Below are 18,515 nucleotides of genomic sequence, written 5' to 3' on the forward strand. Positions count from 1 at the left end.
TTTGAAAAAAGAGAAAAAGTATTTATTGACCTTGTCAAACAATTGAAGCCAAACCGTTACTTCATGTATATATGTTGACACGTACCAAGTCACATAATATAAATTGAACAATCAAATAATTATTAAAAAAAAAATTGAAAGAAAAATTACAAGAGGAATTGTAAAACCCATTTAGTTTTTTGGTTTGTTCGTATGAAATAGCTTAAAGTGTCCTTGGTGATAATGATCTCTGTGGTTTTCCCATCCACCATATATTCATTTTTATATCGTCACGGATAAAATAGACTGTTGTTATATCGATATTGCATGGATCACATAAAAATTATTTTTCCTTTGAATTAATAACATTTAGAATATATAGGAGACAAATAAACAAACTTCTCTTCTTTATTTCTTTTAGTTCACGCTTGTAAAATACTATAGAATCATGGCATCCCTAGTATCTAGTTCATCACAAAAGATGAGTTTCTTTCAGAACACACATAGATATAATCAATAATTAAATAATCCAGACATCATCTTCCTCGGTCTCTAATGCAACCGAAGTGTTTGCATTGGCGCGTAAGACGGTTGTCTCCATGGTGATTCCAGCCCCAAACCCCAAAAGAACCCCGTACTCCATTCCGCCTCCAAGGGTTGCCGCTCCTGCTCCAGCTGACTGCTTCCTCATTTCATCTAGCATGAAAAATATGGTTGGACTCATCATGTTGCCATACTCGGCAAGCACATGCCTCGTCACCTTTAGTTTCCCCTTGTCTAGTGCCAAGTCAGCTTGCACTTGTTCTAGGATCGACGGGAAACCGGGATTCACACCCCAAAAGGCTGAATTCCAATCGGTAATAATTCCGAGAGGTTCAACTATCTCTGAAAGAGCATTAATGATGCCGCTTGAGATGAACTCAGGTGCAGGAGGTGACATGTGCACCGTGAGGCCGTCTTGCCTAATGTGGCCAACGAATGAATCGTCTGTGCCTGGAAGAATAGTTTGGCGAGCTGTAATGATTTCATAAAGCGGACGCTCCACTGACAGATCTGGCTCGGACCCTACGATAACAGCTGCAGCTCCATCACCGAGAATTGCTTGAGGTAGGAGGGTGTCTTTGTTTGCCTTGGATGGCCCACGAAAGGCTGTCAGCGAGATTTCTGAGCATATAACAAGAACACGAGTGCCTCGTGTGTTCTCGGCTATATCCTTAGCCAGACGAAGCACTGTGTTACCACCAGAGCAGTTTTGGTGGTACATCATTGACCGTTTGACTGAGGAAGAAAGACCTAGAAGCTCTAACAGCCGGCGATCGGCACCAGGCATGTCAATTCTTCCAGTTGTGGTGTGGAAAAGTAAGTGGGTAATCTTTGACTTAGACTGGCCCCACTCTTTGATGGCCTTCTCTGCTGCCTCGAGACCAAGCTTCGGCACCTCATGTAACACAAGGTCTTGCCTGGCATCAAGTGATTCCTTATCCTTGTTTGAGGCTATCTTGGGGTGGTTCTCAAGCATTTCCTCCGTCAAGTGAAAGTGACGCTTGCGGATTTTCGTCTTGTCACCTACAAAGAATTGAATGCAAATTAATAAAGAACCTTTCTCAAAAGTATTTCTGGATGCATAATGCAAACTTTGATTCATTTTCACAGTGTGGCATATATCTTTTAGCTCATGGTTCTCTCAAATCTAATCAAAATACACATGAAAATTGAATATATTATTGTTTGGCATTCAATTCATCAACTATAATATTAATTTTACTGCATGATAATATTATTTATATGAGATTATTATTTATAAGTATGTGTTTGTTTGGCAGGGTTCTTACAAATTTCCTGGAACTCCTCCTTTAGTTCTTTAAGGTGCTCGCTCTTGGTAACACGGAAATAGTAGTCGGCATATTGAGATTGCTCAATGAAATTAGGCGGGGTTGCTGTGCCGATTGCGAGCACTGCGGCTGTTCCTTGGGACCGTTGTGCCTCACGTATCTGGTTCAGAGCATCCATTTGCTCCTGCACGTAGAGATTAACAACAAAATTAATATTTTAGTTTTCACTTATATTAAATACTGGGAGATGTATGAAGTGAAGCAATCTAATTAAGACTCCCAAATGAAAATTCCACATGTGGGCCCCATATATAGTGCGTGTGGTTTTCCAGAATGAAGTCAGATGTAACTTTCAGAAAATTTTGATGGTCCACATACATAGTTATTTTAATTATATCATAACAGATACAAAATGATTAAATAATAAGTTGGCCAAGTTGATAACCATACAACTTTTGAGGCCAGCCATACAAGTGTCACTTGGAGCAATATAAAATATAAGACACCTTGATATTCCATGAATCATTACCTACTTTTTGGAATAAAAGAAAGAAATAATACATATAAATCTAGATGTAGTTATAATTATAAACATATTAGTAAGTGCCATCCTGAAAACTATATAAGTCAAAAGATAACTAAAAAAAACTACGTATAATTGAGAAACAGAAAGCAAGTTATTTCCCATTATATGTATAATAAAATAACTGCGTATAAATGCATTAATGAAGAAATGGTTTTCTCCACCACAACCGAAAACATGTCCCTTCTACAAAGACGAGTATGTTACCAACGCTATTATCACTACGTACAGAGTTACTATCAGTTTGAAATATAATATATATGATCATAACAAAACTAGACAAGAACAGTACCTTTGGTAATAAAGGAAAATAATTAATGTTGTAGATATCTCAAACCAAACAAAGATGAGAGATATGAGAATAGATTGGTTTGCTTGGAATGGGTTGGAGTAGTGAGTGGCATGATGGGCCTTTATATAGAAAAAATTACTGTTATGATTCAACGATATATGTGTTGTTCTAGTCAAACCGTGCTTTATTTCGTCAGCCTATTTTGTCGTCTCCTACTTTCTCCAATTGTCTCTATCCCAGGGTTTACTTTCCATTCAAATTCACAGAACTTACCGCAAAATTACAAAATTTTTCTTCTATGGCAACTCTAACAACAAACGTAACATCATTAATATTATATTTGTAGGAGTGGGTTGGTGAAGCATTATAGCAAATGATTTTCTTAGGTGTCGTTCTATCTTTAGCAAATTAAACATGTGGTAATAATTATAGTGAATCGACAAAATAATATAATCCGACCTTTATTTAAAAATGAATTTTTTTTCAATGAATACTAAATTTATTTTCATTTGAAAATCTCATCCTCAATATTTTTGTTTTCAGAGAACTAAGATAATTATTGGAAAATTTAATCCCTATACCTAACCATTACTGGAAAATTCATTAACGTATTGGACCATTTACTCTGTTAGTTAGGAATAAATGGATCATTTGATTAATATTTCCTAATTGCCATAATAAAGCAGTAAACTTAAGGAAAATTCAAAAGTTAAAGGACCTTTTCTTTCTGGATGTGGCACTAGGAATAATATATAATTGATCTTTTACTTGTTCTCAAAGTGAATATATCTAGAATCTCACCGGCCGTATGAAACAAAGTTGTTTTACAATGAAATTGTATTATGTATCAACCACCTGATACCGCTAAACAAAAGTTTACTGAAATTAAAGCTACCTAGAATTGACCAAGTATCACTACAGTACAAAAAAACTACACAGTTTAGAGAATTAACTTTTGTTATAGTGGCAACTACAACACCTACCGTGTATGGTAGGTCGCATGTTTGACATATGAATAATAGATCTTTTGTGAATATTGAATAGTTTGATAACTTGACCATCAACCTTTACTAAAAAAATTACTACAGTTTAGATCAATCCAGAAATTAGCAGACTGATTACATATCGAATAATTTACCATTAAAAACCTAATGTTTCAACAGAATAAATCGTCCAATTAATTGGTCATAAGAAAAATGTTAGATATACTCAATATCATTAATTTTCTTAATTAAGAATCTATTTAATTCATGTGAGTAAAAAATAACTATTGCCTAGGGTAACCGATTAAAGTTGTTATTCTCGATGGTATCACTATTACTGATGGAAGTATATCCACAAGGATACCGACCCTGTTAAGTAGTTTACCCATTCGGATGAAACATATCTTGAACTTTTTTTTTATTCAATCGTAGAGCGAGATGGCAATTAATTACAATGATCAACATTTCGATTGGAGTGCGACAGTGAATATCTGGTTGCCGTCGGAACGTGGAAGATGCGGATCCGTTCATGGAGCGAAATGGTGATTAGATACTAGATTAGTTTAGAATATTTTATGAGAATAAATGAATAAATTTTGAAAATACAGTCATTCGACCCATTGTTGTAAATATGTTTTTGATCAATAAAATTATTAATTGACATTTAAAATCGGTAATCTTAAAAAAAAATAGTTCAATTAGTTGTTTATTTTAAGTGGAACATTCTTTCAAACCAAACATAGTATGATGATAAACACAGTTTGATTCAAATAAATACCAAATCATCCTGTATACCAATCACTCGTACTGCAGTTGCAATTCACAATTTTGTCCTGTAAATTATAGCTTCCAAAATTATAATTTCGGCCTGTATACCAATTCACTCGTACTGCAGTTGCCATTTAATTACTATGTTATTTGGTAATAGGGACCCAAAATAAGGTCACTTGTCTTCATTAATTACTTCCAAAAATACATTTACAAAATACAAGCATTTATAAGATTAAAATCGAGATAAGATAACAAACAAAAAATAGTACCGCAGTAAGACTAGCAAATTATTTTTTCATAGTAAATAATAAAAAAGAAGAGAGAGAAATAAAAACAGTACATGTAGTTTTATATTGGTAGTAAGATCGGTATGAATTATATCAATTCTAATTAAAAGTTATGATCGCTAGGAATTTCACTGATCCTAACTTAGTTTTATTTTTAATCTGACTCATAGATGGAGGGAAATCTTCTATCAAATTTCTAGTAAAATATAAAAAGATTTTTAAAAAATAGATAGAGTTCTTCTATTATATCTAAATTTTAAGATACTCCATATATTTTTTATAAAATCCTTTTATCTTTTACTAGAAAAATAAAAAGGAAAAATAGAAAAACTGGTTTGAATCATTAGGAATTCTACTTATCTAAACTTTTAAATTATTAGGACTGCTAGAATTCATACCGATCATACTATCAATAAAAAAAATATGTACTCTTTCAATCTCTCTATTCTTTCTTTTATTATTTATTATTGAAAAAAAAAATGTCGTAAAACTACATAAGCCATAAACAAGAAAAACATTCTTAATTATAGAATTTGCATATTTCACATAACTCTCTAAAAAACAAGCAAGTAACATCCACAAAATATATTAAGTTAATAAAAAATACTATTCCCCCTGTTGCAACCAAAAGATCAACGTCAGCATCCTCTTGCATGTTTACAGCATTTGCCTCTTCTATATTTGATGCCCGTCTAGTGGGCTCCATTTTAGATAATAATTTTTTTCTGGGCCGGATGAAATGTTCTTGGGCCTGGAATGTTCAAGCAGCCACTTAAAGGTCTCTATCACAATTAATTCAAGGAAAGTTAGTTTAGGATAAGGATCTATAATTTCTGTACTCGGGTTAATTATCTACTCGGCCCCTCAGCATTACAATTTCATGGTAGTTATTCCATATATAGCCCCAAGAGGTGTTCATGAAGGTCTTTTATCTTTGTACTTGATCCATATCGTATTAACAGTTAATAATTTTTGAGTGAGTCTATGGTACTATGCATATTACGATTTGTTACCGTGCTACGGCTCTATATTCAAGTTTTCAAATTCTAACGGTCGATCCGAACCGTTCATCTTGTTCTCCATATTAATATGTGTTTGGAGACCAAATTTTATATTTTTTGAATTTTTTTTACTATTTTTTTAGATTTATTGAAAATCACTGTTTTTGGATGGTCCAGAATTTTAAGATTAAGTGATTTTCTAAATATCTAAAAAAATAGTAAAAAAATTTCAAAAAATATAAAATTTGGTCTCCAAACACATATTAATATGGAGAACAAGATGAATGGTTCGGATCGACCGTTAGGATTTGAAAACTTGAATATAGAGCCGTAGCACAGTAACAACCCGTGATATGCATAGTACCATAGACTCACTCATAATTTTTTTTCTTAACTTAAGGGAATCAGTATTGATAAGAAAATATATTTTTTTTAATTTATCAGATGAGGGTATGGGTAAGAGCTATTTTGTAAGGACATGAGAAAATTTATAAATATAAAATTATATATGATAATTTTTCATTTATACATGTAACAATATAATTAATATTTTGATTACAATTATTTATACAATTTTTTATTGAAAAATATATGAAAAGATATGATGTATCTGACATTTTGTGTAGCTTTTTAATTAGTAATTTATGACAAATTTATTTGTAAACATTTTATATCATTTTATTTAATTAATAATTTAAAAAATAATAATAATAAGATAAAAATTATAATTTTTATATTTTAGGATATTATTTACATGATTTTGTTTAATATTTCTTATTTGTTATATTTTTGGATTAAATTACAGAAGATAAGGTAATGCTACTAGTTATTTTAAAGGGTTAATTAGATAGGGTATTGATGAGACTAATTTTATAAAGAGGAGGGTTCAAATGTCTATATTTTTTGTGCCTCCATTATGTCTCTATTTTTAAAAACTTTTATAGTTCAAAATCTAAAACTTAAAAGACAAATTAAAACCGTTGGATGTAATCTATGTTATTTTCTTTATGTGCTCATAAAAAATGATCATATTTTAATTTTGTTTTTATGTGAATCAATAAGTTGAAAAACCAACGTCTCTAAATTATCCATATTAGTACATTTTTTACAAGCTCTTGATGACAACCAAAATAAAGTTGGAATGTCATAAATTTTTACATGTGCATAAATAAAATGATGTAGACATGATGGAGGCACAAAAATAGAGGCATAGGCATTTGAACCCTCCTCTGTATGTGTGTGTGTGTGTGTGTGTGTGTATATAGTAAGGCTACTATACATTGCAATGCATAGGCATCTTTATGCATTGGACTATAATTATTGGATTCAAAGTCCAAATAACCGATCTAAACCGTTCATCTTATTCTCCATATTAATATGTCTTTGGAGATCAAATTTTACATTTTTTTTAGAAATTTTTTACTATATTTTTAGATTTATTGAAAGTCACTGTTTTTCAGACAAATCTAGATCATAAAAAACAACGATTTTCCATAAATCTAAAACAATAGTAAAAAATTTCTAAAAAATATAAAATTTGGTCTCCAAACACATATTAATATGGAGAACTAGATTAACGGTTTAGATCGGTTATTTGGATTTTGAATCATGTGATTTATAGTCCAATGTACAAAAATATTTATGCATTACAATGTATGGTAGCCTTACTCAATATATATATATATATATATATTTAATATTTATACAAAAGAAGATGTCACGGAGGAGCCAAAATTATCAGCCTTTACTGATACTGGGAGACGCTTAGATGGCCGATCAGCCAAGTAAGAAGATAGTGTACCAGTTGCAGTATCATTTACTGTGAATCACCAAGTCTACTCTTAAGTAAAAACACTCAAGCAAGAAAAAGGAGAAAAGTGTCAATTTTATATAGACCTTCCAATCAAAAAATAGAAATGGTATCAATTCATTTTTATTTTCATTCCGATCAACAAAATTCAATTGACAATCATTTCTATTGAATACTGTTGAATTGAAATCAATTCAACTCCACCAACTAGAGTGTTCCGATCAGTGTTAGTGATGGGAAATTGTATATAATTTGATTTTAATTTACTTGTAATTTCTAGGTTATTTCTGTTTTAAAGTGACATATAAATGGGTCATTTTCCCAACAATTTGCATGGCTCAAGATTTTTTAACATTAATTGCGGTGCTCTCATGTTGTTACTGCGTTACTGGAAACTAATAGACCGGTATGATATTAGATAACTTTGGTACCAGTGGAAACCCACATCTGTTATATTTAATAATTATTAAAAAAAAAATTGAAAGAAAAATAACAAGAGGAATTGTAAAACCCACTTAGTTTTTTGGTTTGTTCGTATGAAATAGCTTAAAGCGTCCTTGGTGATAATGATCTCTGTGGTTTTACCTTCAACCATATATTCATTTTTATATCCTCACGGATAAAATAGATTGTTGTTATATCGATATTGCATGGATCACATAAAAATTATTTTTCCTATGAATTAATAATATTTAGAATATATAGGAGACAAATAAACAAACTTCTCTTCTTTATTAAATTTCTTTGAGTTCACGCTTGTAAAGTACTATAGAATCATGGCATCCCCAGTATCTAGTTCATCACAAAAGATGAGTTTCTTTCAGAACACACATAGATATAATCATATCAATATAATTAAATAATCCAGACATCATCTTCCTCGGTCTCTAATGCAACCGAAGTGTTTGCATTGGCGCGTAAGACGGTTGTCTCCATGGTGATTCCAGCCCCAAACCCCAAAAGAACCCCGTACTCCATTCCGCCTCCAAGGGTTGCCGCTCCTGCTCCAGCTGACTGCTTCCTCATTTCATCTAGCATGAAAAATATGGTTGGACTCATCATGTTGCCATACTCGGCAAGCACATGCCTCGTCACCTTTAGTTTCTCCTTGTCTAGTGCCAAGTCAGCTTGCACTTGTTCTAGGATCGACGGGAAACCGGGATTCACACCCCAAAAGGCTGAATTCCAATCGGTAATAATTCCGAGAGGTTCAACTATCTCTGAAAGAGCATTAATGATGCCGCTTGAGATGAACTCAGGTGCAGGAGGTGACATGTGCACCGTGAGGCCGTCTTGCCTAATGTGGCCAACGAATGTATCGTCTGTGCCTGGAAGAATAGTTTGGCGAGCTGTAATGATTTCATAAAGCGGGCGCTCCACTGACAGATCTGGCTCGGACCCTACGATAACAGCTGCAGCTCCATCACCGAGAATTGCTTGAGGTAGGAGGGTGTCTTTGTTTGCCTTGGATGGCCCACGAAAGGCTGTCAGTGAGATTTCTGAGCATATAACAAGAACACGAGTGCCTCGTGTGTTCTCGGCTATATCCTTAGCAAGACGAAGCACTGTGTTACCACCAGAGCAGTTTTGGTGGTACATCATTGACCGTTTGACTGAGGAAGAAAGACCTAGAAGCTCTAACAGCCGGCGATCGGCACCAGGCATGTCAATTCTTCCAGTTGTGGTGTGGAAAAGTAAGTGGGTAATCTTTGACTTAGACTGGCCCCACTCTTTGATGGCCTTCTCTGCTGCCTCGAGACCAAGCTTCGGCACCTCATGTAACACAAGGTCTTGCCTGGCATCAAGTGATTCCTTATCCTTGTTTGAGGCTATCTTGGGGTGGTTCTCAAGCATTTCCTCCGTCAAGTGAAAGTGACGCTTGCGGATTTTCGTCTTGTCACCTACAAAGAATTCAATGCAAATTAATAAAGAACCTTTCTCAGAAGTATTTCTGGGTGGATAATGCAAACTTTGGTTCATTTTCGCAGTGTGGCATATATCTTTTAGCTCATGGTTCTCTAAAATCTAATCAAAATACACATGAAAATTGTATATATTCTTGTTTGGCATTCAATTCATCAACTATAATATTAATTTTACTGCATGATAATATTATTTATATGAGAATATTATTTATAAGTATGTGTTTGTTTGGCAGGGTTCTTACAAATTTCCTGGAACTCCTCCTTTAGTTCTTTAAGGTGCTCGCTCTTGGTAACACGGAAATAGTAGTCGGCATATTGAGATTGCTCAATGAAATTAGGCGGGGTTGCTGTGCCGATTGCGAGCACTGCAGCTGTTCCTTGGGACCGTTGTGCCTCACGTATCTGGTTCACAGCATCCATTTGCTCCTGCACGTAGAGATTAACAACAAAATGAATATTTTAGTTTTCACTTATATTAAATACTGGGACATGTATGAAGTGAAGCAATCTAAGACTCCCAAATGAAAATTTCATATGTGGGCCCCATATATAGTGCGTGTGGTTTTCCAGAATGAAGTCAGATGTAACTATCAGAAAATTTTGATGGTCCACATACATAGTTATTTTAATTATATCATAACAGATACAAATTGATTAAATAATAAGTTGGCCAAGTTGATAACCATACAACTTTTGAGGCCAGCCATACAAGTGTCACTTGGAGCAATATAAAATATAAGACACCTAGATATTCGATGAATCATTACCAACTTTTTGGAAGAAAAGAAAGCAATAATACATATAAATCTAGATGTAGTTATAATTATAAACATATTAGTAAGTGCCATCCTGAAAACTATATAACTCAAAAGATAACTAAAAAAAACTACGTATAATTGAGAAACAGAAAACAAGTTATTTCCCATTATATGTATAATAAAATAACTGCGTATAAATGCATTAATGAAGAAATGGTTTTCTCCACCACAACCGAAAACATGTCCCTTCTACAAAGACAGAGTATGTTACCAACGCTATTATCACTACGTACAGAGTTACTATCAGTTTGAAATATAATATATATGATCATAACAAAACTAGACAAGAACAGTACCTTTGGTAATAAAGGAAAATAATTAATGTTGTAGATATCTCAAACCAAACAAAGATGAGAGATATGAGAATAGATTGGTTTGCTTGGAATGGGTTGGAGTAGTGAGTGGCATGATGGCCCTTTAGATAGAAAAAATTACTGTTATGATTCAACGATATATGTGTTGTTCTAGTCAAACAGGGCTTTATTTCGTCAGCCTATTTTGTCGTCTCCTACTTTCTCCAATTGTCTCTATCCCAGGGTTTACTTTCCATTCAAATTCACAGAACTTACCCCAAAATTTCGAAAAATTTCTTCTTTAGCAACTGTAAGAGCAAACGTAACGTCATTAATATTATATTTGTAGGAGTGGGTTGGTGAAGCATTATTGCAAATGATTTTCTTAGGTGTCGTTCTATGACTTCTATCTTTAGCAAATTAAACATGTGGTAATAATTATAGTGAATCGACAAAATAATATAATCATACCTTTATTTAAAAATGAATTTTTTCAATGAATACTATATATTTTTTTTCATTTGAAAATCTCATCCTCAATATTTTTGTTTTCAGAGAAATAAGATAATTATTAGAAAATTGAATCCCTATTACACCTAACCATTACTGGAGAATTCATTAACGTATTGGACCATTTACTCTGTTAGTTAGGAATAAATGGATCATTTGATTAATATTTCCTAATTGCCATAATAAAGCAGTAAAATTAAGAAAAATTTAAAAGTGAAAGGACCTTTTCTTTCGGGATGTGGCACTAGGAATAATATATAATTCATCTTTTACTTGTTCTCAAAGTGAATATATCTTGAATCTCACCGTATGAAACAAAGTTGTTTTACAATGAAATGGTATTATGTATCAACCACCTGATACCGCTAAACAAGCTTACTGAAACTAAAGCTACCTATAATTTACCAAGTATCACTACAGTAGCAAAAGTTAATACCAATTAAGCTAATTAAACTACGCAGTTTAGAGAACTAACTTTTGTTCTAGTGGCAACTACAATACCTACCGTGTATGGTAGGTCAGAGGTTCGACATAAGAATGAGAGATTTCTCGTGGATATTTAATAGTTTGATAATTTGACCTCCAATTTTTACTCAAAAAAATTATTACTATTCAGATCAATCCAGAAATTATTAGCAGACATATTATATATCGAATCAGTTACCATTAAAAGCCTAATGTTTCAACAGAATAAATCATCCAATTAATTGGTCATATGAAAACTGTTAGATCTACTTCAAGTTAATATCAATAATTTTCTTAATTAAGAATCTGTTTCATTCAGGTGAGTGAAAAAAATAAATATTGCCGTGGGTAACTGATAAAAGTTGTTATCCGCAAAGATACCGACACTGTTAAGTACTTTACCCATGCGAATAAAACATATTTTTGTTGTTTGTTGTCTAGTCCATACCGAGAGACAGAACGCGTATCCCTCAATAAAAAAGAAAGTTCAATACATATATCTCTCATCCTTATTAAGGAGCTTAATGTCTAGATCCTGCAAGGGTTCTAATTTACTGTTTTTTTTTCGGATTAATGCTCAGCCGTTGAATTTTCAGATCGCACATAGATGAATTTTCTAAATTATGAGCTTCAACACTTAAGTATGCATTGGTCGCGCCGCATATGATCCCAGTGCCCGTAGACTGCGCGCCGCACCCATGGACCGCGCCTCTGAATCACGCACGACACCTGTGCACTGCGCACCCTTTTTCTTTTTTTCTACTTAAGGCGGGATTCGAACCCAGTTGAGTTCTATTGGTGCCAAAATTCTTACCACTACACTAGAGTTCAAATGTGTTATCTTGTAGATAAATATAGTATTTAACTATTTTTCTCTACAAATTTGATTTAAATTATTTTTCCTCCTTATTAAGGAGCTTAATGTTTTCTACTATATAATTTGCTCCCATTGTTGTGCACGGGCACGATTACTAGTGTATATATATAGAGATGAGTTACGGTGAGTTGCAAAGTAAAGCGACTATTTTGCTTCACACTCATATTTTACGATTTTAAAGTTCAAAACGTCGATCTGAACCATTCATCTTGTTTTCCATATTTAAATGTGCTTGGAGACCAAATTTTACATTTTTTGGAATTTGTTTACTATTTATTAATTCACTTTGAAAATTGCCGATCCGGTGGTCCAGACATTTTTACTGTTCACTCGGATTTTCAGATTTTCAAAGTGGCTTAATAAATAGTAAAAAAATTTCAAAAAATGTAAAATTTTTTTTTTAACAACGGTAACAGTATTGATAAGAAAATATTTTTTTTAGTTCTCAGATGAGAGTACGGGGTAAAAGCTATTTTGTAAGGGTACGAGGAAATTGATAAATATGAAATAATTTTTCATTTATACATGTAACAATATATATAATAATTGTCTGTAAATAACTTTTTTATATCAATGAATTGACAGTATACCAACCTTTGGTACACTGTCCTTCAAAAAACAATATATATAATTGTTATTATATGATTAGACTGATTTATACAACATTTTATACAATTTTTGATTGAATAATTTATGATAAAAAATGATTTCTATGTCCAACATTTTATGTAGTTTTTTAATTAGTAATTTATGACAAATTTATTTATACAACATTTTATATCATTTTATTTAATTAATAATTTATATTTTTTTCAAAATAATAGTATAAAAATTATAATGTATACATTTATAATATTATTTACATGATTTATTATTGTTTAATATATATATTTTTATTATTTGTTATATTTCGGATTAAATTAGAGAAGATATCAATTTTTTCAAAGTAGGAAATAAAAATGCCTCCACCTGAGGTGGCCTTCTATTCGTAATATTATATATATACGGTCATAATACACATGCTCTCACTGTATACGTTTAAGTTCATCGTTGAAATTAGGACTTAAACTATATATAAAGAGGTAGGTTCAATTTCTTAAGTCAAATTTCAGCTTAATTATCATTGGCCTAACTAGATCTGTCAACATCTAAGAAGATTTGTGTTTATTTGCATAATTATTTAGGCATGCATCCGTGCCTGTCTTCTACCTTTTCTTATGACTTCGGAAAAGCAAATACCATTACTTCACCTATATATGTTGACACGTCCCAAGTCCATTGATACAAAACGAAAGAGATTATAGATATCGTATGGAATGGATTAAAGATCGATTTCACCGGGATATCATTTGGAAAACAACATATATATATAAGAAATAACATTTTTGTTCTTTGTTTCTTTTACTACATTACAAAGCAAGCTCATTAGTACACACTCAGAATAACTAAAACTTGAAAGCCATCCCTAACATGTAGCTCATTACGAGCTTATTGAAGAACACACACACAGATATATAAATATATATATAATTAAATGATCCAGACGTCATCCTCCTCTTCTTCGGTATTTAATGCAACAGATGTGTTTGCATTGGCACGTAACACCGTTGTCTCCATGGTTATTCCAGCCCCAAACCCTAAAAGAACCCCGTACTCCATTCCGCCTCCAACCGTTGTCTTTCCTTCACTGACCGACTGTTTTCTCATTTCATCTAGCATGAAAAAAATGGTCGCACTCATCATGTTGCCGTACTCGGAAAGCACATGCCTTGTCACCTGGAGTTTCTCTTTGTCTAGTGCCAAATCAGCTTCCACTTGTTCTAGGATAGCAGGCATACAAGGATTGACCGCCCAAAAGGCTGAATTCCAGTTGGTGATAATACCGAGTGGTCCAACTACCTCTGACAAAGTATCGGCGACACTGCTTGAAATAAACTCTGGTGCGGGAGGTGACATGTACAACGTGAGGCCATCTTGCCTAATGTGGCCAATGAACGCATCTTCTGTGCCGGGAAGAATAGTTTGGCGAGCTGTAATGATTTCATAAAGCGGGCGCTCAACTGACAGATCAGGCTCGGACCCTACGATAACAGCTGCTGCTCCGTCACCGAAAATTGCTTGAGGAAGCAGAGTGTCGTTGTGGTCCTTGGATGGCCCACGAAAGGCTGTCAAGGAGATTTCTGAGCATATAACAAGGACACGGGTTCCTCGAGTGTTCTCAGCAATATCTTTAGCAAGACGAAGCACTGTGTTACCACCGGAGCAGTTCTGGTGGTACATCATTGACCGTTTAACAGAGGAAGGAAGACCTAGAAGCTCTAACATCCTGCGATCGGCACCAGGCATGTCGATGCTACCAGTCGTGCTATGGAAAATTAGGTGGGTGATCTTTGCTTTCGCCTGTCCCCACTCTTTGATGGCCTTCTCTGCTGCTTGGAGACCGAGCTTCGGCACCTCACCAAACACAATGTCTTGCCTGGCATCTAGTGATTCCTGATCCTTATGTGAGGCTATCTTGGGGTGCTTCTCTAGCATTTCTTCTGTCAAGTGAAAGTGACGCTTACGAATCTTCGTCTCGTCACCTGCAAAGAATCAATTACAAAGTAATAAGAATTAAATTTTCTTAGAAATATTTTGGCTTGCATGATGCTAACTTTTGTTCATTTTCTCCGTTAGGCATTTACCTTTTCGTTGATGGTTTTTCTAATATTAGATAAATCATATGAAAACTGTAACTATTATTGTTTGGCATTCAAGTCATCATGTGCAGTAAAGTTACTGTGTCAAAATGTTAATATGAGAAATCTACAAGTGCATCAGTGCATTCTTACAGATTGTCTGGAACTCCTCCTTGAGTTCTTTAAGGTGCTCGCTCTTTGTAGCACGGAAATAGTAATCGGCATATTCAGATTGGTAAATGAAATTAGGTGGGGTAACTGTGCCGATTCCGAGTACTGCTGCTGTCCCTTGTGACCGTTGTGCCTGACGTATTCCATTCATGACATCCATTTGCTTTTCCTCTGCCAGATTAGCAACATATATTAGAATTTTTTTTGTTTGCCAACCATTTAAAGATGCATGCATGAAGATCCATCGTAAGAGTCCCTATCACTACGAAAATGAAAGTAGTTTACTGCCCTGTCAACTCAAGTTATCTGTAAATAATAACACTACATTATTCATCTTACAACAAGAAGTTAACTTAATTTGCTAGAATACATGAATTTAGAAGCGGATATCTGCACACATTTCCTTCATTTTTCTACTCATAAAATTAAATGGTGAAACGATTTGAAAACAAATTCTCAAACCTAAATTTTGTTTATATCTACATTAAAAAAATTGTTGGTAAATGACCTGTGAGGTTTTCTTGCAGTCATGAAAAGTAGTTTTACATTTTTATGCAAATTTGTAGAGGAATCCAAAATTTACCATGTACTTCATACAAAAAATATCATTCATATATCTAAATGTAATAAATTTTCAATAATAATTTTGGCACGTAATATGCAGACTCATATTACTGTCTTCTATTGAAAAGTTTCTATTGTATATACAAGAACAATACCTATTTAGAATAACACCTAATACAAGAATAATATGTTATGACTTCTATTGTAATACAAGAACAATACCTTCTAGAATAACCGGAACTAAAGCAAAGATGGAAGATGAAACTTGAATTGGTTAATTTGCTAGGAGAAGGTTGGAGTAGTGAGTATTTTGAAGGTGTTTATATAGAAGAATGAACTGGTGTAATAATTCAACGATATTGTAAAACTTCATATGGACTCTTTTTGGGAAACAAATCTGCTGTTATTCCTTTGGAATAACACTAACCTGTTATACCGATTCCAACCATTCATCTTCATTAAGATTCGTGTATTAAAAACTTACTTTGTTGAGATTTTTGAATGAAAAACTTTGAACATTTGAGATCAGAACTAACAGCAGATTTATTTCCATCTTTTTGGCTAACGAAGTCATCGTTCCAGTTAAACGTCGTTTTAACTCTTGATTCACTATTTTTGGAATTCTCCATAAGTCACCATCAAATTGAAATTACAGAAATATATGTACTGTTGACACCAACTTCTTTTATATAGTCTTATGTAATCATGATTGCATTAAAATATTATTCCTTTTTTTACATGTAATCATGATTGCATTAAATATTATTCCAGTTTTATATGTGTATCCACATGGTTTCACCTTGTATTTATATTTTTTTTCACTTTTAGCAATATGTTATCATTTCACGCTTCAAGGGGAGTGCTAAATTAAGTACATAAAATTTTCTGCGTAGATTTAAATATTGAGAATTATCAACAATTCAGAATTGATCAGAATCTTGATACTGTGAGATCGATGTTAGCTGCTAATTTAGATAATTGTATTTCAAATCATTTGGACCACTTGTACCAGTCGGTACCATTGAGAATGTGAACTGATACATAACAAAAACGCATGAAGGTAATTTGATTACATACTATAATATATACTTTATTCACACTAAGTCTTTATTTTTAATCTCCATATCTTTCCGAACATATCCTCCTTAGTAAGGATTAAACTTTTTAATCCTTCACCCCTTAAGGAGGACAGCCGAACATGGCCATGGGTTTCGATAAGGTATACTGAGGTTTTTTAATATTCTAGAGTCAGGTTCAAATTCAGGCCGGACAGGTGTAACTATAGACTTCAATTTTGTCAGCGCTATTAATAAATTTTATTTATTTGTTTTTCAAACTTGCAAGGTGACCAACTAAGGCCAATCATTTTTTTAGAATATTATCATGTCAGATGGGGTCTGTGTTAATTGTTTGAATTTCAATAATCCCAACCAAATCAGAGTCCTATATAATCGTCCCTCATGTTACTTTTTTCAGTTTCCAGTTAATTGTTTGAATTTCAATAAGCAGAAGATCATTTACATGTGCAGGTGGAGGATCAATATTTACCCAATACTTGACACTCTCTTATGGTCAAGTATTTTATAACCGTCCCTTCCCAGAATTTTCATATTTTGTATTATTTACCAGAAAATTTTAGTTAATACAATAACAGATTTGTATTAGAAGTTTTAGTTAATGCGAAGAGCCCACTTGATTTCTTAATTAGTAAGAATTGGAAATTTTAGTTAATTTCTCTTAGGGCCCACTCCGTTTCTTAATTAAATTGGAAAGAGACAGTGAGGACAAAACTTGAATTAATAACAAAGTTTTCTCTCAGCTCTCAAAAGTTTAATTTATGCGGTTAATTTAGCACTCTCTTTTTTTTTGGGGGAAAAGCCTTGTCCTACCCACGTGGATTTCCATTTATTTCACCAATCTTTTTGGGAAACAAATTAATCTGCTGTTATTCCTTTGAAATAGCACTAACCTGTTATGCTGATTCCAACCGTTCATCTTTATTGAAATTCGAGCATTAAAAACTTACTTTGTTGAGATTCCTGCATAAAAAACTTGGAACAATTAGATCGAAATAACAGGTTTCCTGTTATTTTCAAGAAATAACAACAGATTTATAATTTCCATCTTTTTGGCTAACGCTGTCATTGTTCCAATCAAACGTCGTTTCAACTCTTGATTCACTATTTTTGGTATTCTACATAAGTCACTATCAAATTGCAATTAGAGAAATATATGTACTGTTGATACCAACTTCTTTTAAACGTCGTTTCAACTCTTGATTCACTATTTTTGGAATTCTCCACAAGTCACTATCAAATTGCAATTAGAGAAATATATGTACTGTTGATACCAACTTCTTTTATATGGTAACCAGTTACCAAGATCTTATGTAATAATGATTGCATTACATATTATTCCTTCTTTACATGTGTTCTTTCTAAAATAATATTTTCTCTACCCTTTGTCTCATTGCCTCCAGTTATATATCCACATGGTTTCACCTTGTATATATATTTTTTTCATTTTTAACAATTTCTTCTCCTTCCTTCCTCAAAAAAAAAAAAAAATTCTGATCCTTCCTTTTCGTTTTGTTTTTACCTAGTACATTTGATGTTATTTCACACTTTTTTTTTTTTAAAAAAAGGCCGTCCTACCCAATAATTTGTAAAATATAAT

General features: G+C 33.1%; 3 protein-coding genes across 4 annotated transcripts; all 3 read right to left on the reverse strand.

Annotated features, from left to right (window-relative positions):
• Positions 1 to 457: 457 nt before the first annotated feature.
• On the reverse strand, positions 458 to 2,810 carry LOC144560342 (chalcone synthase 2-like). The gene is made up of 3 exons (XM_078309508.1): positions 2,687 to 2,810; positions 1,812 to 1,995; positions 458 to 1,545 (listed from the first exon to the last, which is right to left on the reverse strand). The coding sequence occupies exons 2-3, from the start codon at positions 1,987 to 1,989 to the stop codon at positions 500 to 502; spliced, it is 1,224 nt and encodes a 407-aa protein (XP_078165634.1). The 5' UTR covers positions 1,990 to 1,995; positions 2,687 to 2,810; the 3' UTR covers positions 458 to 499.
• Positions 2,811 to 8,332: 5,522 nt separating this feature from the next.
• On the reverse strand, positions 8,333 to 10,664 carry LOC144560343 (chalcone synthase 2-like). The gene is made up of 3 exons (XM_078309509.1): positions 10,578 to 10,664; positions 9,706 to 9,889; positions 8,333 to 9,439 (listed from the first exon to the last, which is right to left on the reverse strand). The coding sequence occupies exons 2-3, from the start codon at positions 9,881 to 9,883 to the stop codon at positions 8,394 to 8,396; spliced, it is 1,224 nt and encodes a 407-aa protein (XP_078165635.1). The 5' UTR covers positions 9,884 to 9,889; positions 10,578 to 10,664; the 3' UTR covers positions 8,333 to 8,393.
• A 3,123-nt stretch (positions 10,665 to 13,787) lies between these two features.
• Positions 13,788 to 16,175, reverse strand: LOC144560341 (chalcone synthase 1-like). 2 transcript variants are annotated; one of them, XM_078309506.1, is made up of 3 exons: positions 16,062 to 16,175; positions 15,258 to 15,446; positions 13,788 to 15,008 (listed from the first exon to the last, which is right to left on the reverse strand). In XM_078309506.1, the coding sequence occupies exons 2-3, from the start codon at positions 15,433 to 15,435 to the stop codon at positions 13,957 to 13,959; spliced, it is 1,230 nt and encodes a 409-aa protein (XP_078165632.1). In that variant the 5' UTR covers positions 15,436 to 15,446; positions 16,062 to 16,175; the 3' UTR covers positions 13,788 to 13,956. The 2 variants fall into 2 exon arrangements, with proteins under 2 accessions (XP_078165632.1, XP_078165633.1); XM_078309507.1 differs by having other exon boundaries at positions 15,258 to 15,438; positions 16,057 to 16,128.
• Positions 16,176 to 18,515: the final 2,340 nt, after the last annotated feature.

This window comes from Carex rostrata, chromosome 10, assembly GCF_964058835.1.
Source record: "Carex rostrata chromosome 10, lpCarRost1.2, whole genome shotgun sequence".
NCBI lineage: Eukaryota > Viridiplantae > Streptophyta > Magnoliopsida > Poales > Cyperaceae > Carex > Carex rostrata.